Source organism: Mirounga angustirostris, unplaced genomic scaffold (genome assembly GCF_029215605.1).
Source record: "Mirounga angustirostris isolate CCGP_5_RB_7025 unplaced genomic scaffold, mMirAng1.0.hap1 SCAF_14, whole genome shotgun sequence".
NCBI lineage: Eukaryota > Metazoa > Chordata > Mammalia > Carnivora > Phocidae > Mirounga > Mirounga angustirostris.
Window position 1 is genome coordinate 75,908,165 of NW_026991722.1, and position 21,984 is coordinate 75,930,148.

Consider the following 21,984-nt stretch of genomic DNA (forward strand, 5'->3'; position numbering starts at 1 on the left):
TATGTTTATTGCAGCACTGTTTACAATAGCCAAGATAATGGAAGCAACCCAAATGTACATCGATAGATGAATGGATAAAGATGTGGTATACCACATACGTACAATGGAATACTATCCAGCCATAAAAAAGAATGAAATCTTGCCATTTGCAATGACATGGACAGAGCTAGAGTGAAATAAGTCAGAGAAAGACAAATATCACATGATTTCACTCGTAAGTGGAATTTAAGAAACAAAACAAATGAACAAAAGGGGGAGAAAAAAGAGAGAGAGAAGCAAACCAAGAAAGAGACTCTGAACAGTAGAGAACACACTGATGGTCACTAGAGGGGAGGGGTGGGCAGATGGGTGAAATAGGTGATGGGGATTAAAGAGTACACTTTCAAGGAGTGTCTGGTTGGCTCAGCCGGTAGGCATGAGACTCTCAATCTCGAGGTTGTGAGTTCAAGCCCCACGTTAAACATGGAGCCCACTTAAAAAAAAAAAGTACACTTAATCAGGATGAGCACTGAGTAATGTATGGAAGTGTTGAATCACTATATTGTATACCTGAAACTAATATAACACTGTATGTTAACTACACTGGAATTAAAATTAAAAACTTAATAAAAGTAAAAAACAAAGAGGGCACCTGGGTGGCTCAGTCGTTAAGCATCTGCCTTCGGCTCAGGTCGTGATCCCAGGGTCCTGGGATCGAGCCCCACATCGGGCTCCCTGCTCAGCGGGAAGCCTGCTTCTCCCTCTCCCACTCCCCCTGCTTGTGTTCCCTCTCTCACTGTGTGCCTCTCTGTCAAATAAATAAATAAAATCTTAAAAAAAATAAAATAAAATGATGCTGGAGAAATCTATTTCTTAATGTAGATGTTCACCATACACTCTTTCTTTTTTAGATTTTATTTATTTATTTATTTGAGGGGGGAGAGTAGGAGCAGAGGCAGAAGGAGAGAAAGAATATCCAGCTGACTCCCATGTCACGAACCTGAGATCATGACCTGAGCTGAAAGCAAGAGTCAGACGCTCAGCTGACTGAGCCACCCAGAAGTCCCTGTCTACCTTTTAAAAAAAAAGTTTTTATTTATTTATTCATTTAAGTGATGTCTATACCCACCGTGGGGCTCAACTCACCTCCCCAAGATCAGGAGTCACAGACTCTTCCGACTGAGCCAGCCAGGCACCCCTAGGTCCTCCCCTTTTTTAATCTGAAAATGTATACCTTTTATGCCATGAAATACATTATTTGTATAATTGTTTTTAGTTTAAAAAAAAGGGTGGAAAAGATAAAAGAATCCCTTATAACCTTTTCTGATTGCTTGTGAGTTTCAGAGACTCTAGCATCCCCACTTCAATAATCATTGCCCACAAGGGGGCTCCAGCCCTGTTCCCAGGCACCCTGAGGATGTGAAGCCGGGCCACCCTGTGAGGAGCCCACAGTCACAACCTCATTTCCAGAAGCTCTGGGCCAGTGGCTAGCTCAGATCTCTGCCTGGCAGCCAGGCCTGCCCAGAGGGGGCTGAATCGTGGGAGGAGAGGGGTTCCTGGAAGTAATTGGCAGCCACCATGGTGACAAGCTCCGCAGTGCACGTCAGTGTTGTCTGTGTCTGGATCTTTTCCCTGGAAATCGCCTGTGGCTACAGGGCTGACAAACCGCAGATATGTGGCAGGCTCCTGCTTTTCTCCCTTTCGTGTCCTGTCCTGTCTTCTCCCGCGTGTGCTTCCACCCACCTCCTCTGTGGGCCACCAGCGTGACCCCTCTGGCTGCCTCTCCTGTGTCCAAGGTGAAGTCCCATGGGGCCTTTGGGAAGCCCCAGCGGACATCCATCGCCCAGTGGCCATGGAGATGGAGTGGCTTTCTGCTGGTGCAGAAAGCTGCCCACCTCATAGGCGTGGCGGCAAATTGGATGGGAGGCTGAGGAGCCCAACAGATGATAGGTTGTGAGGTCGAGATGAGGGACTCCAGCCTGGGCATCTAGAGACACTGACGCTTCCTCCCCCGTGCAGCAAATCATGGAGAAAGAGCTTGGCTCCTTGACGTTAATAACTTTGCTTTACTTCTGCTTGGAAGTATTTGGGCAGCTTTTCAAAACTGGAAAAGGAACAATGAAAGAGTTCTGAACTTTCTGCCTGGTGAACTTCTGTCCAAGACAGCGGGGCGATGGGGCCCACACGGTTCCCTGGCCTTAGCTATGCCCCGCGGGGTGCAAGTATCAGGCAAACTGAGGAAGCAAAGGAACTAACCAAAAGAGATTTATTTTTGAGTGTGACATGATCCCTTTCTGAGGACCACTCGTGGACAGGCACGATGCCCACAGTGTTTTCTGCAGCTCTTCACGGGGCAGCCTCCACCCCTCAGCTGAGAATCTCAGTAATGGGAGGGCCACCCAGGCTCTAGGTCCCAGTTCACTGGCACTGTAGTGCCAGATACAGGGGAGGCTCGCAGGATCCTCCCTCGAATGCCTGACCCAGGGCAGATCCTTGCAGCTCTATTGCCCAGAGTCCTGGCTGGCCTTGGTCCCTTGTCACCTTGGAGACAGAGCTGGCTGTGACCCTGAGTGGGGTACAAGCCACTCCTCGTTCTGTGCTGTGTGTGCTGGTGATGCTCCCCGTCATCTGGGAAGATGTCCATGTTCCCACGTTCCTGAGTCTGTCCTTGCCCCGGCACTTGCTCACACAACATCCAGGGTCACCCTTGTAGTCACCACCACCGAGTCCTCCACGCCATCTCACTAGGTGCCGGGCACAGCCCACGCACCAGACAGGAACCGCTTACAGAGCTTGTGGTCCAGCCAGACCTGTTCTGAGCTGCTGTTTCCACTCCTCCTGGTGAAACTGATGGTTCTTCCAAGCAGCCTGCCTTCAGGTGTGCCTTTCTAACCACATCTCCTCCTCGTCCTTGCAGGCTGCAGCTTTAGATATTGCCATGATGAGAATGGTGGCCCTGTCCATGGTCTCCCAGGCGACCGATGGCGTTATTCTGGTGAGCACAGGCTGTGGACTGCTGGCTCATAACTCCCCTTGCCTTCAGCTGCCCAACCTCCTGTAAACTCCAGCAGCTGCCTGTTGTTGCCCAATTAACACCATGTGATTTTCCGTTTCCTCCTCGAATCAATCCTATAGGGAGGCCCCATTCCTACCCCATTTTGAATATGAGGAAACAGGGGCCCAGAAAAGTGAAGTGACTTGTTTAAGTTCACTCAGCCTGCAATATCTGATCTCGGAGTTTTAGGAAATCTAGGTCCTTAAGACATCAGAGCGTGTCCTCCTAACCATTCAATCATGCCTCCTTCCCAAATCTTAACCTAGAGATCTCCCGGTGGCAGAAGTCACCTAGCAGAGTGGACAGCAGGTATGGTGCCAGCTGAAGTCTTCCAGAACCTTCGCTATCATGCAGCTGTCAGGGGACATCTCCAGGAAGAGAGCCATTCTGAGCCAGGCACTCGCTGCTGGGGCCCTCGGGGCTAGGGGCTCACCCAGGGCTTCCTCCCTTCCCACCTTGTGTCTTTCAGGCCTTCAGAGCAGCAGGGCTGAGCAGCAACTACCTCGTGGCTCGGTTCTTTGCCTGGGCCCCTGCCTGCACTTTGCCGGGCAGCCGTGGCCGAGATGGAGCTGGAGGACGGCGGGCGCTGGAATGTCCCTGCCGGGCCTGCAGGGCCCCAAATGGTAAGCCATGTGCTCTGAAAGGAGTGGTATGTGTGATTCTTGCACCCTGCCCGGCAGCTCTATCCTGGGATGGTCATTGCGAACTCAAGCTTCTTGGGTCCCCAGAAAAGACGTTTCCATGAGTTTGCTGTTTCAGGCAAGGAGGAAGGGGGTGAGCTCAGAGCTGAATGGGTTGTGTACAGAGCCTGGAAAGCTGGTCTCCAGCCTGGGCAGCCCATGCCTCCTTCCTCTCTGGCTGTGGGGTGTAAAGGCTGTGGGAATCTGGATGCATATTAGGAGCCCTGTGCTTGCTCCCAAACCCACAGACTTCCTACTCCTTAGGGCCCTCCCCAGCCAGCAGAGGGGCAGCCACGACTGGCCAAAGCCTAAGGATCCAGGGCCAGAGCACTCCCAGGAAAATGAAATGAACCCAAATCATGAAGCCACTGGCATCTGATGTTCTTTGTTTGAATGTCCAGAGCCCAACTCTGGGCCTGGCACAGTCTAGGCATTGGGGAATGTTCAGGTAAACAAAACGGGAGCCCACATCTCACTAGGGGATGGCAGTGAGTATCCCCAGACAATGGTGGGTGACATGGTATGTGCTGCTGGGCAGGTCGAGGGTTGGGTACTTGGGAGCTTATGGGACTCTTTCCAGAAGACGCCTTTGAGGCATTGGTGCATGACAAGAACAGGCAAGCATGCTCCACAAGGCCCTGGTGAGCAGCCCAGTAGGTCTGGGATGAGGCGCAGAGACAGAAGAGATGCCAGGTCACGAGGGGCCTTAGGGGCCTTGGTCAGGAGTTGTTGTTGATTCTAAACATAAGAGGGGTGCCTGGGTAGCAAAGTCGGTTAAGTGTTTGCCTTCGGCTCAGGTCATGATCCCAGGGTCCTGGGACCAAGCCCTGCATCAGGCTCCCTGCTCAGTGGGGAACCTGTTTCTCCCTCTCTCTCTGCTGCTCCCCCTGCTTGTGCACGCGCGCTCTCTCTCTGTCAAATAAATAAATAAAATCTTAAAAAAATAATAACGTAAAAACCGATGAGTTTAGAAAGTGGTGTGATATGACTTGAGTTTTAAAAAGATCTTTCTGTTCTCCAAAGTTCACCAGAATAAAAAAAGAATAAAGGAGGATTACAGCTGGCTTAAAGTTCCCTAACATCGCACACAGCTCTAAAAGAACCACCTGTGAAATTAAAAAAAGAGAGAGAGAAAAGAAAAGGAAGTGGGGGCAGAGCCTTAAGAAGCTACAGAGCAAAGGATCCGGAGAATATAGGAGATCTAACCTGGTCCTAATCTGATGTTTTTTCCACCTCCAACAAACAGTTGATGTTTCTGATAAGCCAAATGTATTAACAAATGGGATGATGCTCTCAGCATTGTGCTTCTCTGGAATGCGAGTCAGTTGTGGTTGTGGGTGCACACTTGGGCATGAACAAGCTTGGTGGTAATGATCTTGCCTAACCAGTTTTATTTGTGAAACACTAAACATCTTGCCACCATCCTTACGTGGCTGGACCGACCTGTCTTCTTCTTAGCTGTGGGAAAGGGAGCAACATGTGATCGGAACATGCTAACGATTTTTCCTTCTCACAGGAATATTCTATCCCAAAGCAACTGAACGTTCGCACATTCCTCCGTTCCTCTCTTGACAAGCATTGGAGGCTGGATTTCTGTAGGGCTGAACCCTCCCCAGTGATCCTGTGACAGTCAAACGTCCACAAGGTTCCATCAGGAGTGAGGACTCTGGTGGGGGCTTTCAGCCCTTCCCGTTCTCCCAGCTCCTCATTCTCCCTGCAGCAACTTGTGGGCATGGCATCCGCAAGCTGCCCATGCTCCCCTAAGCCCTGATTTCAGATACTATCAGATACTTCCAGAATAATCCTATAGAGGCTGAAAGAAAGACTGAATCCCAGACACCTTGCCTGGCTGGGGCCCCCTCAAGACAACAGCCGGAAATGATCTCAAAGAACATTCTCCACCACATACCCCCATCTCAGAGTTTCCACTGGTAGCTCAGAGATGTCCATTGCCTGTCAGCACCGAGGGCTGCAGAGCTCCCCAGAGATAAGTGGGCAGGCCAGGAACACAGCCTGCCCTTCTGCAGTCATAGTGAAACTTTGTGTCAGCCCAGGGCTGAAACAATGGTTGAACATCTCTGAGACATGTTAGTTGGTATTTATACTGACTTCTGTGCTGCCAGATGGCTACAGACTTGTGCCCTATGTCACCCTTGCTAATGTGTGTGAGCGTCAGAGCACATGGATGGCGGCGTCTCAGACTCCAGCAACCTGGGGTCCAAATCTGTGATCGTCTATCTGTTGGACAAGTACTCTGGGAGCAGTGTCTTTTAACCAAGATGGCTGAGTAGAGAAATGGCTTCTGGGAATTCTGTATCCTATCAGCACTAGATAGATAACACAAGGTAAAGAGCTGTCAAAGAGAAAGGCAGACGCTAATTACATTGGGAAGGACAGACATTAATCAATAATGTACTATTGCAATAGGGCAGAGGGCTCAGCATAAACTGACCTCAACCGCCATTTTTATAGTGAGCATTTTCAAGGGAAGGAGGGGTGGTGGGGGTTGTACAGGGAATTTCCTGCTGATCTACCAAAAGTAGGAAGTGGGGGCTGGTCCATGTGAAGCCCATTTGGGTTTGCTAACTGGCACTTGCTTATTGAAGTTGGGCTTGAGCCTCCCAGAGACTGGGAGACAAGTGCCCTTTCTTGGGGTGTTGGCTGCAACAGAATACCTTTTTTGGAGCAGGCTTGATTGTCTCACGCAGCACTTTCCTGGGGGCTGAGGTCATTACAGGGATGTAGCCTTGAGTTGCTAGAAACTACGTTGCTGTGTGTTCAAATCTTTTGATGTGGTGGTGTGGGGGTGGAGGGTAGGCTAAATGAATCTTTTGTGCTGAGAGTCTGCAGTTTTTACAGGCCAAGTCTGAGGGCCACTCAAGAAGAAAGCTCAGAGGAGCCGGGCAGAATTTGGTTAAAGAGAGAATCTTTGTCAGCTACGGATCTGGATTTAAATAATGGCCCTGGGTTTGAATCCTGGCTCCATGACAGACTAGCTGGGCAATGTTGGAAGCCATTTTTCATCTGGTAGAGTTGGTTTCCTCATCTGAGAAATGTGGAGAACAGCACTTCCCCTCCAGGACTGTTGGGGGATTAGATGAGACGATGCACTGCACAGCTTGTAAGAAGCCCGGGTATACGTGTGTGTTTCGTCTGTGGCTGGAGTCCAGAGGGGGCTAAAGAGCAGGCTGCGCTTCAGTTGATTTAGGCCTGCAGGGGCTCCAGAGTCAAGGCCCAGCTGGGACCAGCTAAGACTGCAACTTTTCTCAGACTGTAATGTCCAAAGGAATCACCTGGGGATCTGGTTAAAATGCAGAGTGTAATTCAGGAAGTCTGACAATGCTGCTTGTTCGGGGACCCCATCTGGAGAAGCAAGGGTGAAGCACATGGCTAGACTCCCCTCACTTGACCCCTGGGAGTGAGGCTGCACCACCACCGGATAGAATAATAGCTACTGGGTATTTAGTACATACTAGGTGCAAGAACCATCCATATATTATTTGAACCCTTACAATAATTGGCTGCTACTTTTTCTCTGCCCATTTTAGAGGTGAGGAGACTGAGGTTCAAAGAGACTTGTTTAAGGTCAATGAATTCGAACCTAAATTCGGGGACTGCAGAGCTCTTTCCACTGTGAGGCATGGATTTTTATGATCTCTGTGGGGCTTCCTGAGAGGTGCTGATTGCCTCACCTAGAAATGGAGGAGGAGGAAAAGGAAGCCCCATTTAGTCTAAGAGGAGCATGTCCTGCCATAAAGAAAGTATATGAATTTTTCCCAATGATTCTACTTTCAAAGCTGGGTAGTTTTGGGAATACGTCCTTACCACCGCCTTTCAGGGGCAACCAGCACGGAGCGGAGGGGTCTGCTCTGTGAGCGTGGCTGCACGTGTGGCGTGGTGAGCTAGCCGTATGTGCAAATAAGGAGGGCAGCCTGGGCCCAGGGCTGCACCACATTTCCTCCTGCTTCTGAGGCAGAGTAGTTTCCTGTTTATTTATTTTTTATTTTTTTAAAAGGTTTTTATTTTTATTTGACAGAGAGAGAGAGAGCACAAGCAGGGTGAGGGGCAGGCAGAGGGAGAGGGAGAAGCAGGCTCCCTGCTGAGCAAAGAGCCCGATGTGGGACTTGATGCCAGGACCCTGGGATCATGACCTGAGCCGAAGGCAGCCACTTAACCGACTGAGCCACCCAGGCACCCCAGAGTATCTTCCTGTTTAAATGTTGCTTTGGGGGCTCCTGGGTGGCTCAGTCAGTTGAACGTCTGACTCTTGATTTCTGTTCACGTTACGATCTCAGGGTCATGGGATTGAGCCCCATGTCAGGTTCCACATTCAACAGGGAGTCCACTTGGGATTCTCTCTCTCCCTCTGCCCCCCCCCCCATTCCCTGCTGTCTCTCTCTCTAAATAAATAAATGTTCCTTTGAATTGCCTACCTCACATCTATTGTTTGGGTGGAAAAGAAAAAGCTTCCACTAGATAGAGTCAGTGTCCCAGGATGGATGGGTACTAACTAACCAAATATCTAAAATCTCACCATTCAGTGACTCCAAAGGACACCTTAGTTACCACTTGTTTTAGAGAGTAGGTGGAACTAGATTATTTTCAACATGAAAACACACAATTGGGCTCTAACCAGGAAAAGCTCAGAGTGTATCTGTCTTCTCAGAGCAAGTGAAAGGATTCTTGCTAACTTGCTGCTTCTCCCAATGATCTCAGCTCAGTGGCAGGACAACACTAATTCACGTCCAAGTGTTCACATCTCTCCCTGCCACATCGTGCTAAAAAGAAAGATCATTGTGCTTGCTTCCTTCCTCCCCCTGCTTCACTCTTCTGCCCTTTAAAGATACTTTGCTTTTGTCAGCTCAATTCCTGGCAATGAGTCCACAGACAAAGGGCAATGGAGAGCAAGAGAGCAAGATGAATCTAGAGAAAAAGAGAATTTTTTTTTTTTAATAAGAACAAAGACTTAAGAGCAAGAAAACGAATTGAAAGAAAGAAAAAAAAGACCAACACACACTGTCAGGAAGAAATCTAGGTGGAGAGTTAAATTTTAGTTAATGCTCTGGACAGACTGAGCCACATGGAGGCACAAGTATATTAGGGTTTCAGCACATCCAGTTGATTTTGGTCTGTAGTGCTTGGATGACTCGAAATTGAAGACTGTCTGAAAGCAGCTGCCAAAGGCTAATATGGATATGGAAGACTTCCCTGGAGGATGGGATTTGGCCAGAATCTTGATAGGTAAGATTTCTTTAAGCAGAGAGGGTAGGATGGACCTGGGGAGGATGGGTCCCCAAGATGGAGAGACCACGGGCAGGAAAGCTGCTGGTGAGAGCTGGTGAGCACCACAGATGAACAAACTAAAATAAGTAAATCTGTGAACCAATGTGTACGCTATACCAAGACACGCAACCATGCATGCTGGCAGGGACACAAGCACGTTGCTGCCCACTCTCTCAATGTACATGAATGTCTGTAAGCTAACAAATTTCTCCTTCCTCTCCCCACAACCAAATTTATGGCTTCCCCTTCTTGGCAAACAGCACAGGGTAGAAACATCAGCACCATCTTCCACCTCTCCTTCACTTTGATCTCCCACAGCAAACCATCAATTCTACCTCTATGTGCTCCCTCCCAGCCAACCCCATTGCTTTCAATGAGGCCCTCGTCATCTCTCATGTCAGATCTCTGCAACTGGCTTGTCTCCTCTCTACAACCAATATTCTATGTCGTCTCCAGAGGATCCCTCAAAGCACATATGCAAACTTGTCACTTCCAGGCTTAAATATCTTGGTTAAGAGAAATGATAAAAATGATACCACAGGGGCTCCTGGGTGGCTCAGTCATTAAGCATCTGCCTTCGGCTCAGGTCATGATCCCAGGGTCCTGGGATCGAGCCCCACATCTCCCCCACTTGTGCTCTCTCTCTCTCTCTCAATCAAATAAATAAATAAATAAATAAAATCTTTAAAATAAAAAATATGATACTACAAATGATAGTACAAGACTTACAAGAAAGCTACAGTGATCAAAACAGCCTCATACTGGGATATAAAGAGACAGATTCAGGAAACAGAATATAGTTCAGAAATATTCAGCTACTTAAGGGCACTTAGTATACTAAAAGATGGCTTTTCATATTGGAGGGGGAGATGAATTAATGAATAAGTGGTGTTAGGTACCCTGAGAAACATCTAAAAAAAAGAATCGGATCTCTAAATCTTTCCTTCTACCAAAATTAATAAAAGAATCACATTTATAGTTTAAAATGCAAGCAATAAAAATACTAGAAAATAAATAGGTAAACATTCAATAAATTGTGTTGGGAAAACTAGATAACCAGATGCAGAAGAATGAAACTGGACCCCCATCTTACATTGGTCACAAAAATTAAACTTGAAATAGAATAAAGACTTAAACATAAGACCTGGAGCCATTGGCAAAGATTATTTTGCATATGACTCCAAAAACACAAGCACCAAAAGCAAAAATTAATAAGTGGGATTACATCAAACTGAAAAGCTTCTGCTCTGTGAAAGAATCAACAAAATGAAAGGGAATGGAATGAGAGAAAATATTTGCAAATTATATATCTAATAAGGGGTTAATATCCAAAAGATATAAAGAACTCGCACAACTCAATGGTAAAACAAAACAAAAAAAACAACAAAAAAAATTCCCTATCCAATTAAAAATATGGACAGAGGAACTGAATAGACATTTTCCCAAAGAAGACACACAAATGGCCATCAGGTACATGGAAAGATGCTGAGCATCACTCATCATCAGGGACATGCAATTCAAAACCACAATGAGATATCATCTCACACCCGTTAGAATGGCTATCATCAAAAAGACAAGAGATAGTGTGGGTGGGTAGACGGGGGAAAAGGGAATCCTTGTGCACTGTTGATGAGAATGTAAATTGGTTCAGCTACTATGGAACACAACATGAAGTTTTCTCAAAAAATTAAAAATAGAACTGTCACGGGGCACGTGGGTGGCTCAATCAGTTAAGCGTCCAACTCTTGATTTCGGCTCAGCTCATGATCTCAGGCTCATGGGATGTAGCCCTGCATGGGGCTCTGAGCTCAGTGGGGAGTCTGCTTAGGATTCTCTCTCTCTCTCTCTCCCTCTGCCCCTCCCTCCTGTGCACACACTCTCTCTAAAATAAATAAATATATCTTTTAAAAAAAGAGAGAAAGAACTACCATATGGTTCAGTAATCCTACTTCTGAGTATATATCCAAAGGAAATGAAACCAGGATTTTGAAGAGATATCTGCACTTTCACGTTCACTGTAGCATTATTCACAATAGCTGAGATACAGAAAGAACCCAAGTGTCCAGCAATTGATGAATGGATAAAGAAAATGTATATAAATACAATGGAATATGATTCAGCCATGAGAAAGAAAGAAACCCTGCCTTTTGCAACAATATGGATGAACACTGAGGGCGTTATACTAAGTGAAGTAAGTCAGACAGAAAGATAAATGCTGTATGATCTCTATTATATTTGGAATCTAAAAAAGTCAAACTCAGAAAGGTGGTTACCTGGAGCTAGGTGATGAAAGAAATGGCAAAATATTGGTCAAAGGGTAAAACCTTCTAGTTATAAGATGAATAAGTTCTGGGGGTCTGGTACAGCATGGTGATTACAATGACCAGTATTGCATTTTATACTTAAATACTTGAAAGTTGCTAAGAGAGTATATCTAAAATGTTCTTACCACACACAAGAAGAAATGGTAATTATATAAATAACATGATGGAGCTGTTAGCTAATGCAATGGTGGCCATTATTTTGCAATACGTAAGGGGATCCAACTGTGAACTTACACAATGTTATATATCAATTATATCTCCATAAAGTTGAAAAATAACAGAAAAATAAGAGACATTTAAAAAATAATCTGAGGGGTGCCTGGGTGGCTCAGTCCATTAGGGCGTCTGCCTTTGGCTCAGGTCATGATCTCAGGGTCCTGGGATCGAGCCCCGAGTCGGGCTCCCTGTTTGGCGGGGAGTCTGCTTCCCCCTCTCCCTCTGCCCCTCCGCCTGCTTGTGCTCTCTCTCTCATTCTCTCAAATAAATAAATAAAACTTAAAAAAAATAAAGAAGAAAATAAAAAATAATCTAAGTGGAAGAGGCTTTCTAGGCATGACATAAAAGCCAGAGACATAAAAGAAAACACTAAACAGGGGCTCCTGGCTGGCTCAGTCAGAAGACCATGCAACTCTTGATCTTGCGGTCATAGGTTCCAGCCCCATGATGGGTGTGGAGATTACTTAAATAAATAAATAAATTAGAGAAAATAAAACACTGGACAACCCCCCTCCCAAAACAACACCAACAAAAAAAACCCTTAAGACAAAAAGAAAACCAAAAACAGGCATCAACTAAGTAAAAAGATCAAGGACGATTGGCAGAAAATATTTGCACCATATATGAAATGACCAAATGTTAATTGCATTGATATATATATAAAGCACCTACAAATCAAATCAGTTTTAAAGAAACCAACAACAAACCAATGGAAAAATGAGCAAGGTACCTCAACAGTTTGTAGCAGAGGAAGAAGACATGACTTCATGTAAGCAAAGATGTTCAAGCTCAGTCCTGAAAAGGGAAATGCAAATTAATGTGATAGTGAAATGCTATTTTTCACCTATCTGATTAATAAAACTTAAAAAAACTTGATAAATTGTATTGGTGGGGTGTGAGGAAACTCATATATGATAGTGCAGGGGGAAGGCACTGTAAATTAATCAAACCTCTATGGAGGATAATACAGCAATATCTACAGTTAACCCTTGAACAACGCAGGGGTTAGGGGCACTGGGGATAACAAAATACCCCCATGCAGTCGAAAATCCACATGCAACTTTTGACCCCCCAAAACTTAACTACTAATAGCCTATTGTTAACCAGAAGACTTATTTTTTTTTTTAAAGATTTTATTTATTTATTTGAGACAGACAGAATGAGAGAGACAGAGAGCACATGAGAGGGGGGGAGGGTCAGAGGGAGAAGCAGACTCCCTGCCAAGCAGGGAGCCCGATGCGGGACTCGATCCTGGGACTCCAGGATCATGACCTGAGCCGAAGGCAGTCGCTTAACCAACTGAGCCACCCAGGTGCCCCAACCAGAAGACTTATTGATTGCATGCATAAACAGTCAATTAACACACATTTTGTGTAATATATGTATTATGTACTGCGTTCGTACAATAAAGTAGGCTGGAGTAATAAAAATGTTAAGAAAATAAGGAAAAGAAAATATATTTACAGTCCTGTAAACAATTTGCAAGGAAGTAGACCTGCACAGTTCAAACCCATATTGTTCAAGAGCCAACGTATAATTAATGTTGTAAGTATCCTTTGATTAAGCAGCTGTTTCTATGAGTTTCCCAAGTCAAGGATATAGACTGTTTATAATGGCAAAAGGTTGGACACTGTTTATAATGGCAAAAGGTTGGACACAACCTAAAAGCCCATCCACAGGAAATTCATTAAATAAAAATGGTACATGAATCCAATGGAATTCTATGTAACAGTTAAAGAGAATGGGACACTTTTATTGTGTGCTGGTGCAGAACCATCTCCCAGACACATTATTAAGTGAACAAAGCAAGATGTCTTGGGGAAGGGGAAGTGGGGGCTGAGTGCTGCATTTAGAAAAGAGGGAGGTTCACTTTTCAGTTTATCTCTGCCCCTGATCTCCAAACCTACTGCCCCTTCTTCGGGGCACACATCTCATTTTCCAGACTCCCTTACACGGAGGAACGGCCAAGTGACTGAAGACCCAATGAAACAGGCTCAGACACAAAAACTTCCCCTGTGCCATCCTTAATGCTCTTTTCTCCTCTGGTTGTCTGAAATGACACTGAGCTCCACTGTGACTTTGGGAATCAAGTATTAACCTCAGAGTCATACTCGGAAAAGAGCCTGGGTCCGGGGGCTCCTGCCTGGAGGGGAACATCTGTGTGAGACACAACGTGAGCGGGGACTTTATTGTATGTAGTCACTGGAATTTGGTGGCATATCTGCTATAGCAGCTCTGTTAATTATTTTGTTATCCTTTTGCTATCACATTAGCTCTTTAAGGCAAAACAAAACACACACACACACACACACACACCCCACACATACCTCACATATCATGTGCGTCTCCTTCAGACCTTAGAACACCTTTGTCTGGTACTTAATACCCGGCATTGGTCAATCTCTTCAGCCTTAGCTCCCGTGGCTGGAGCCTCAGTAGTAACAACCCATACACTTGCTGCCTAGATCTGCCCCTTTCCTCTGCTCCTCTTCTGTCAAAACACAGCCCAGATCTTCCTGCCAGGTTTCTTCACCTCCTCCTCAGACTTTTGCTGATATTACCTGGTTGAAATGCACACAGCTGACCTTGTATCCACCCTTCTTCCTAGACGAACCTGCTGATTCCTCCCTGTCTCCCCAGTGCCCAGCTCCAGGATGTTCCCGGAATGAAACAGTTTGCAATATCCTTGCCCCCACCCCTGCTCTCTTGTAGTCCATTAGCCACAGAATGAGAAACCAGTGAGTTTAAGATGCAAATCAAGCAAGCCATCCTTCTGTGAACTCCTCACCACTCTGTGTAAGATCTTCCGAAGACAATTCAGGTCTCACCTGTCACTTTCCGACCAAAGGATTTAAAAGCAGTGCTCTCTGCTCCAACTGTGTCCTCACCCTATTCGGTATCTTCACATTCCTTACCACTCTCCGAAATTACCTCGTGTTTAGTTTAAGGTCGGCCTCCCTCACTAGAGTGTAAGCCCGCGTAAGTCAGGGCCAGGGTTGCTCCGGGTCAGGCCTGTGCACATTAGGGTTCAGGCACACACACAGAATTCGCGAGGTCGGGTTATTGCGTATACCCGGTGCGCCACGCGGGGGGCGGTAGCGGGGCACAAAGGGGAGCCGAGTGGGAGCAGCCCAGGGCCGGGGGCCGCCGTGGGCGCCGCCGCGCAGCTCCGCGCGAGACCCCGGGGGAGGTGGCGGGCACGCCCCCTGCGCCCCGCCCCGCGCCAGCCCATTGGCGGCCGCGCCAGGGGCGGGGAGAGGTCGCGGTCGCTGTGACCCGCACAGCAGCGCCAGCCGGCGGCCGGGCACACACGGTCCTGCACGCCCGCGCCCTCCGCAGCATGTTGCGCGCCGCTGCGCTCGCCGCCGCTGGCCTCGGGCCCCGCCTGGGCCGCCGGCTCCTGTCGGCCGCCGCCACCCAGGCGGTGCCGGCCCCCAACCAGCAGCCTGAAGTCTCCTACAACCAGGTGAGGCCGCCGGCCCCGGGGCTTTGTTCTCTCGGGGAAAAGGAGCCCGCCGGGTGGGAAGGCCTTGGGTCTCTTTGGGCCCCAGTTTACCCACCTGGGGCTCGAGAGGTTTGCAGCGTTTGGGCTTTACGCACACCTTACCTTTCTTCCCGCGAGCATTTTGGCCCCTTCACCGCCGCTGACAACCCCGGTTCCATTCTCCGGCTGTGACTTGGGCCGCTTATTTGTTCTCGTCCGGCCGCCGTCCGTTTTCCTGCGCCAGCTCTCGGGGTTCCGTTCTCCGCCCCTCGGCCTCTTAGTCACCGCAGTGTCTGCAGAGGGCTTTCACTATCACCCACCCAGACGAGATTTCCATCCGAGTCCGGCTTAGCGGGACCTTTTCTGTCTTTTCCTTAGTCATTTCTTATCCCTTCATTCTTGCCCACGTCCAAGGACGTCCAAAAGGAAAAACAAGAAAAGTTCACCCATTCGCTAAGGAAAAGGCCAAGGCCCCTCGGCCGGGAGCGCCCACGTCCACTGCTGGGAATGGGGAAAGGGTGCGGGACCTTCCGCCTCCGGGGCGCCATCCGCAAATGGTGTCCGCGCCCTCCAAGGACCAGGTTTTCTTCCAGCAAACCAAGGAGGGGCTTTCCAGGATCACACCGATTCCCAGAGGCCAATTTCCTGCTCAAGCAGGACTTTGGAATAGTCTCTCTTTTGATCTTTGAGTTTGGGTAAGGCGCTGGAATTCACAGAGAAGGAAATCGTTGTGAAAAGAGTTCGTTTTGTATGTGCAACAAATTGCCCTTCTGTGAGCTTCCGATTTCTTCTTCTGTAAAGTGGGAAGTGGGTGAGTGAGTCAGCACGGGGCCTGGTACATTTGGTGAGCACTTACAGCAATAACAGCTATTCTCTGTGCACCTGGCACCATTCTGTTTTGTTGTTTCATCCTTAAAACAGCCCAGTGAGGTGGGCACTGTGATCATCTCCATCATTATAGATGAACAGCCTGAGTTACAGAGAGGTTTCGTGAGTTGCCCAAAGATTGAAGCCAGTAGCAAAGTTGGGGTTCACATCTAGACTCCCAAAAGAAAGCCTCTAATCAGAACATTCTGTGCTACTATTGATGCAACTCGGGGTTGGAATAGAGGGGTCACTGCTGATTGAGGATGCCATAGAGCTGATCCCTGGCCGACTACTTTGAACAGTGGACCTGCTTGTCTGGCCCAGAGCTGGGCTGCAAAGGTGCACACAGGTGGTGGGTAAAGGCACATCTGTGTGATTGTAAGGAGTTACAAATGGTTATTTGCGAGGGAATAAAAACAAAATATAAAATTTCCTTTGGGTAACACAAGCCCCAAATGCAGCAGTTGTTGTTCTTTTGGTAGGCTGCTTAATGAGTTCATGCTTGGAAGACTTGAACATCAGAAGAATCACATGGAAATATCCTTAAGGGAAAGGTGTCAGCACCCCAAGCCTTTGTGGACACAAGATGTAATTAAGATCTTTCTCCTTTGTGGTCACATGGAAGTGAGGAAATGGCATCCAAACGTTAAGTGTCTTGTAGATAGCGTGAGTCCTGCTCTCCAGACTTAGTCTGGGGATGTGAGCTGGAGAGGAGTGCAGTGTCCCTGCAGCTTCTTTATCACATTTTTTGAGATCATAAAAGTAACAGTTGCTCACTGTAAAAATACAGAGTACTGTAAAACTGCCCCCCATCCCCCATTGCACTACCTCCAAGAGCACTGTTAACAGGGAGGTCCGTAATCTTGCATTTTCTGTGTGTGTGTGTGTGCGTGCGCGCGCGCGCGTGCACACAAGCATGCACCAGATTTTTTTTTTTGCATAAATGCGATACTAGCACTTACTGTTTGAAACACTGTCTCATTGAACAATGTATGTGAGTTACCTTTCTCAGTCAGTACATTCATATCTTTTTTATTCTTCCCAAGGTTGCAATGCATCGCACCATGTTGGAACTGACACTTCTTAAAGTTCCTTGGGCTGTTTTCAGTGTTGCTTTGTTGTTAATCCTGCTGGCAAGCATGCCAAAGCCTAATCTGAGTATTTTGAGTCTCTAGGAGCCAAGGGCTCTAGGAACAAACTAGATCATATTCCTGGACATTTCCTGGGGTGTTACTGGGTCCTTGAAGTTCAATGAACATTCTGGAGTTGAGCTTCCCAAAAAGGAGCTCTTCCAATAGGCTTTGAAGTTGCTTCTGCAGGCTAGGTTTTCTTGCCAAGGGCATTTGCCGGTGTGTGTGGGCTTTTGGGGAACGTCACACTTCAGACTTGTTGGGTCTCACCTGGATGGGTGGGAGGGGTGCAGGCAACAGGTCTTCTCCTTCCTACCTTCTTCTCAATCCAAAAGAGGTTGAGGGGGCTGGTTTGGTCCACCTTCCTGGGGTCCTCTTGCCTCTACTTGTCTTGGGTGAGGCCGCAGGGTGGGGTAAACTTATTGGATGGGTTAGGAAGATTTTAGGACATGTTCTTCTCCCCCCACTCAAAAGCAGGGACCTGTAGGGGGAGCTGATGATGGCCAAGCTTCTTGAAGATCAACATTTCTTATCCTTGGCGATTTCAGGGCCACATCTCTGTCAACAAACTGATTTTCATTTTTCATTCTGTTTTTCTTTCCTGACTTGGAGAGTAATTAAGATCTAGAAAGACAACCCAAAGGAAAACCCAAGGGACTGTGGCTTCAGCAAAGTAACCTCTCTGGATGAATGTGACTAATGCTTTCATCTGCAGCATCACCAATTCATGTTGGTTGATAATACCCCAAGTTAAGCTTTGCAGATTTTATTTTATTTTATGTTTTAAAGATTTTATTTATTCATTTGACAGAGAGAGAGGAAACACAAGAAGCAGGGGCAGTGGGAGAGAGAGAAGCAGGCTTCCCGCTGAGCAGGGAGCGTGATGCGGGCCTCGATCCCAGGGCCCCGGCATCATGACCCGAGCCGAGGGCAAATGCTTAACGACTGAGCCACCCAGGCGCCCCAAGCCCTGCTGATTTTAAAAGCTCCTGAAGTTAAGCCCTACTGGTTTTCAAAGCCAGGTATTATGGGGACTTGTCTTCCCAATGTGAGTCCCCAGTGCCTGGTGTGCCTAGTGTTGGGTCTGATCTCTTGCATTTGCTTCTCCACACTTGTGGTGTCCCTCCCCTTTGTGGTTAGTCTTGCCAGGGGTTTGGTTCCCAACTGTGTCTTTGACCTTCCTACTCTTTTCAGTGTGGCCTCCTGTCCATGATGAACTGTGGAAGGTCTGTTCTACCAGTCTTCAGGTCGTTTTCAGAGTTCATTGCACAGATGTAGCTGTTATCTTGGTATGTCTGTAGGACAAGGTGAGCTCAGGATCCTCCCACTGTACCATCTTCCTGACTCCCACGTTGGTTGATAATAATAATGAACACCAGAATATTGTTAGAGACCACGTTGCACTCTGGACTCAGACTGCCTGCCGCTCATTGGCGTTGACTTGGGCAGGTTCATTCATTCAACAGACATTTCCTGAGTACTCCCAGTTCCAATGAACAAAACAGACAGGAATCCCTGCCTGTGGGAAGTTTGTGGCCTGGATAGTAGAGACAGACAAGTAAGTGAAATGCATAGTATGGCCAAGGCAATCAGCACTATGGAGAAGAACAAGGCAGGGAAGAGGGGGATACGGAGGGTGGTATAATTATTTAACTCTGTACCTCAGCTACCACATCTGTAAAATGGGGTAAAAATCCCATCTACATCCTAGGGTTGCTGTGAGGCTGGAGTGAGTTCATCCTTATACCGCCCTTAGAAAGTGTCTGGCTCATGGCTGTGGGGGGTGTCCATGTTCACACAGCCTTAAGTAAAAGCTGGGGTAACAGTGATCCTGTTGAGCTTACAAGATAATGGTGATGTAACTCCATTATGTGGGTGCTGTTGTAGTTGTAATTTGTTTCCTGAAGGGGTGAGCTAGGTTCTGGTAAAGTTGAATGGGAGTTTGGGGTGGTGAATTCAATGCGTGTCTCTATTCTTAGCTTCTTGACCACAGCACTCAGGAACTAAAGAGAGAACTGACAAAAAGGAAATTAAGAAAGGATCTCCCTGTATAGAATTTTCTGGTTACAATATTAATACGTCCTCAGTACCAAAAGTCAAGCATTACAGAAGTCTGTGAGGTTGAACGCACTGGAAATATATATCGGCATGCACAGATGTTCATTGCCCCGTAGTTTACATTAGCAAAAACCTAGGAAGCCACCTTGCCATCCATGGGGAAATTGAAGAACAACGTGTACTGAGGTTATAGGAAGGAATAATTCAGTGCATGCAGTAGTTACAGGCACTAGCTGGAGCTATATGAATAATGGGTCTCAAAAACAATGTGTCAAGGTAGGAAAGGGTCTGGCATTCTGCAGATATGAAACTAATTAAACTACGCAAACAAACTCTTACACTGAATGTGAGTAGACCTATCTCTATATAAAATGTATACAAGTGTACTGGAAGGAATATGCGCATTGGTGTGAGGGTGCTGAGTGCCTTGGGGAGGGGGGTGCTGCATAGAGAATCTGTTTGCAGGTAGTAATTAAAGGGAACTTTATTTAAATGTTTTATTTCATTAAAGCTAAGTAACCTGTAAGCAAATTTAAAAAGAAAAAAGAAAGTGACAGGCCTCTGATAATCCCACACCTGCAGATAATCACTGCTAACAGGTAGTATATACAGAAGAGAAATTTGGTTTTCCTTGGGAGATTCTTACATAATGAGCCAAAACTTATGTTGGATTAAGCAGTGGTTTGAAGTGGCTTTGGGCTGAATGAGTCACGTGAAATATCCCCATACTGACCATACTGGTTTTATTGCTTGTGAAAGAGTTTTAGGATCCTCTGTAGAAATAATAGATTCAGGTAACCCAGAGAATCAGAGGATTTCACCAGACTCCCCTTGGTACCTCTACTTCTAACAATATATTATATTATAAATGAACACAAATGCCTTTCATTACCTCCTGCCTCCCCAGAATCTGTATCTCTGGAAACACACAGAGTTACAGGTGACTGGGCTCTAAGAAGGTTTGTGGTGGGGCACCTGGGTGGCTCAGTCATTAAGCGTCTGCCTTCAGCTCAGGTCATGATCCCAGGGTCCTGGGATCAAGCCCCGCATCGGGCTCCCTGCTCTGCAGGAAACCTGCTTCTCCCTCTCCCCCTCCCCCTGCTTGTGTTCCCTCTCTCGCTGTGTCTCTCTCTGTCAAATAAATAAACAAAATATTAAAAAAAAAAAAAAAAAAAGAAGGTTTGTGGTGTTGAGATCAGGTGGAAAGGACAGATGTGTGTGCTGTGGACATGCGTACAGGTCCCCTGATCGAATAATTGTGATTACTGATCACTTAGGAACTGGCAGGCCCTGTGCTGAGGATGTATAACTACATTTTCCCTTTTATCCCTCCCAACAACTGTATGAAGCAGGTATTGTAGCTGTTACAGATGAGGGGAACTGAGGCTCAGGGAGGTCACATTAAGTAGCAAGTATGAAACCAGGGTTCAACTCTGATGTGTGTGCCCTTAGCCACATTCTGTGCTACCTCATGACCAGGACCTATGGTCAAAAGAGGATGTCAGTTTTTTTATTTTTTTAAGATGTATTTATTGGGACCGTCGGGTGGCTCAGTCAGTTAAGCATGTGCCTTCAGCTCAGGTCATGATCCTGGGGTCCTGGGATGGAGTCCCGCATCGGTCTCCCTGCTCAGTGGGGAGCCTGCTTCTCCCTCTCCCCCTGCCTGCCGCTCCCCCTGTTTGTGTGCCTGTTCTCTCTCTGACAAATTAATAAATAAGGGGCGCCTGGGTGGCTCAGCTGGTTAAGCGACTGCCTTCGGCTCAGGTCATGATCCTGGAGTCCCTGGATCGAGTCCCGCATCGGGCTCCCTGCTCGGCGGGGAGTCTGCTTTGCCCTCTGACCCTATCCCCTCTCATGTGTTCTCTCTCATTCTCTCTCTCTCAAATAAATAAATAAAATCTTAAAAAAAAATTAATAAATAAAAATCTTTTTAAAAAAGATTATTTACTTGAGAGAGAGAGAGGTGGGAGGGGCAGAGAGAATCTCCAAACAGACTCCCCACTGAGTGTGGAACCCAACGTGGGGCTCCATCTCACAACCCTGAGATCATGACCTGAGCCGAAGAGTCGGATGCTCAACCGACTGAACCACCCAGGCGCCTGAAGGATGTAAATATTTAGGGGACTACTGAACTTAAACATTTGAAATCAGAAGGGAGGAGCTGTGTTTCTTTCTTTTTTTTTTTTTTTTTAAGATTTTATTTATCTGAGAGAGAGAGAAAGAGCACGGGTAGGGGGAGCAGCAGAGGGAGAGGGAGAAGCAGACTCCCCGCTGAGCAGGGAGCCCGATGCGGGGCTCGATCCCAGGACCCCGGGATCATGACCTGAGCCGAAGGCAGACACTTAACCGACTGAGCCACCCAGGCGCCCCAGAGGAGCTGTGTTTCTGTTCACATGTGTATTCCCAGCCCTAGCACGGAGATCAGAAATATGATTGCTGCTCAGTAAATATTTATTGAAGGCATGAATCGTTGCCATTTATGAAACCATGTTTATAATTTTGTGTTCCAGTAGCAAGGAATGGGAACACAGTATTTCCACTCAGAAGGGGCTTTTTCAAAGAATTTGGGAGTTAACATGAATAAGAATGTGAAGACATGCAGGGAGGGCTAAAATTATCCAAGGGAAGTGACTGCAGCAAGGTAGAGGTTGCCAAATGATAAGCCCAGAGAACATAAACAAATTGAAAGCATGACTGCCAGGCAAACAGTCCACAGTAGAACCCAACTTCCCATGGTGAATGTGGTGAAAAATCCAGGAATGCAGAGTGAAAGGCCCTGGGTGCTGAGGAGAGGAGGCAAGGGCTCTGGTCAGGTGCCAGAATGTCTCCAGCAAGCCTGGGGGAGGTGGCTCCCTTTGGCCTTATTACTGAACTAACCCTGAGGTTTAGGGAGCCTGATGAGGGACTC

The 21,984-nt window shown here is 47.1% G+C and overlaps 2 protein-coding genes across 8 annotated transcripts in view; one reads left to right on the forward strand and one right to left on the reverse strand.

The window, feature by feature from the left end:
* BRAP (BRCA1 associated protein) overlaps positions 1-21,984 on the reverse strand; it is a 101,540-nt gene that overhangs the window by 76,873 nt on the left and 2,683 nt on the right. Inside the window, exons 1-2 of one of the 6 annotated variants that reach the window (XM_045887637.3) lie at positions 15,145-16,112; positions 12,268-12,332 (exon numbers count right to left, since the gene is read on the reverse strand). The exons of 2 other annotated variants lie outside the window; for them this stretch is intronic. The gene's annotated coding sequence lies outside the window, so the exon portion shown is untranslated. Of the gene's footprint in view, positions 1-12,267; positions 12,333-15,144; positions 16,113-21,984 lie in introns of those variants that run through there. 3 more of the 6 variants (XM_064578394.1, XM_045887636.3, XM_064578389.1) reach the window with 3 other exon arrangements.
* The window catches only part of ALDH2 (aldehyde dehydrogenase 2 family member), a 29,821-nt gene continuing 22,650 nt past the window's right edge, over positions 14,814-21,984 (forward strand). Inside the window, exon 1 of one of the 2 annotated variants that reach the window (XM_054510521.2) lies at positions 14,814-15,003. In XM_054510521.2, the coding sequence (XP_054366496.1) occupies positions 14,878-15,003 (126 nt within the window). In that variant the 5' untranslated portion in view covers positions 14,814-14,877. The remainder of the gene's footprint in view (positions 15,004-21,984) is intronic. The other variant, XM_045887641.3, reaches the window with a different exon arrangement.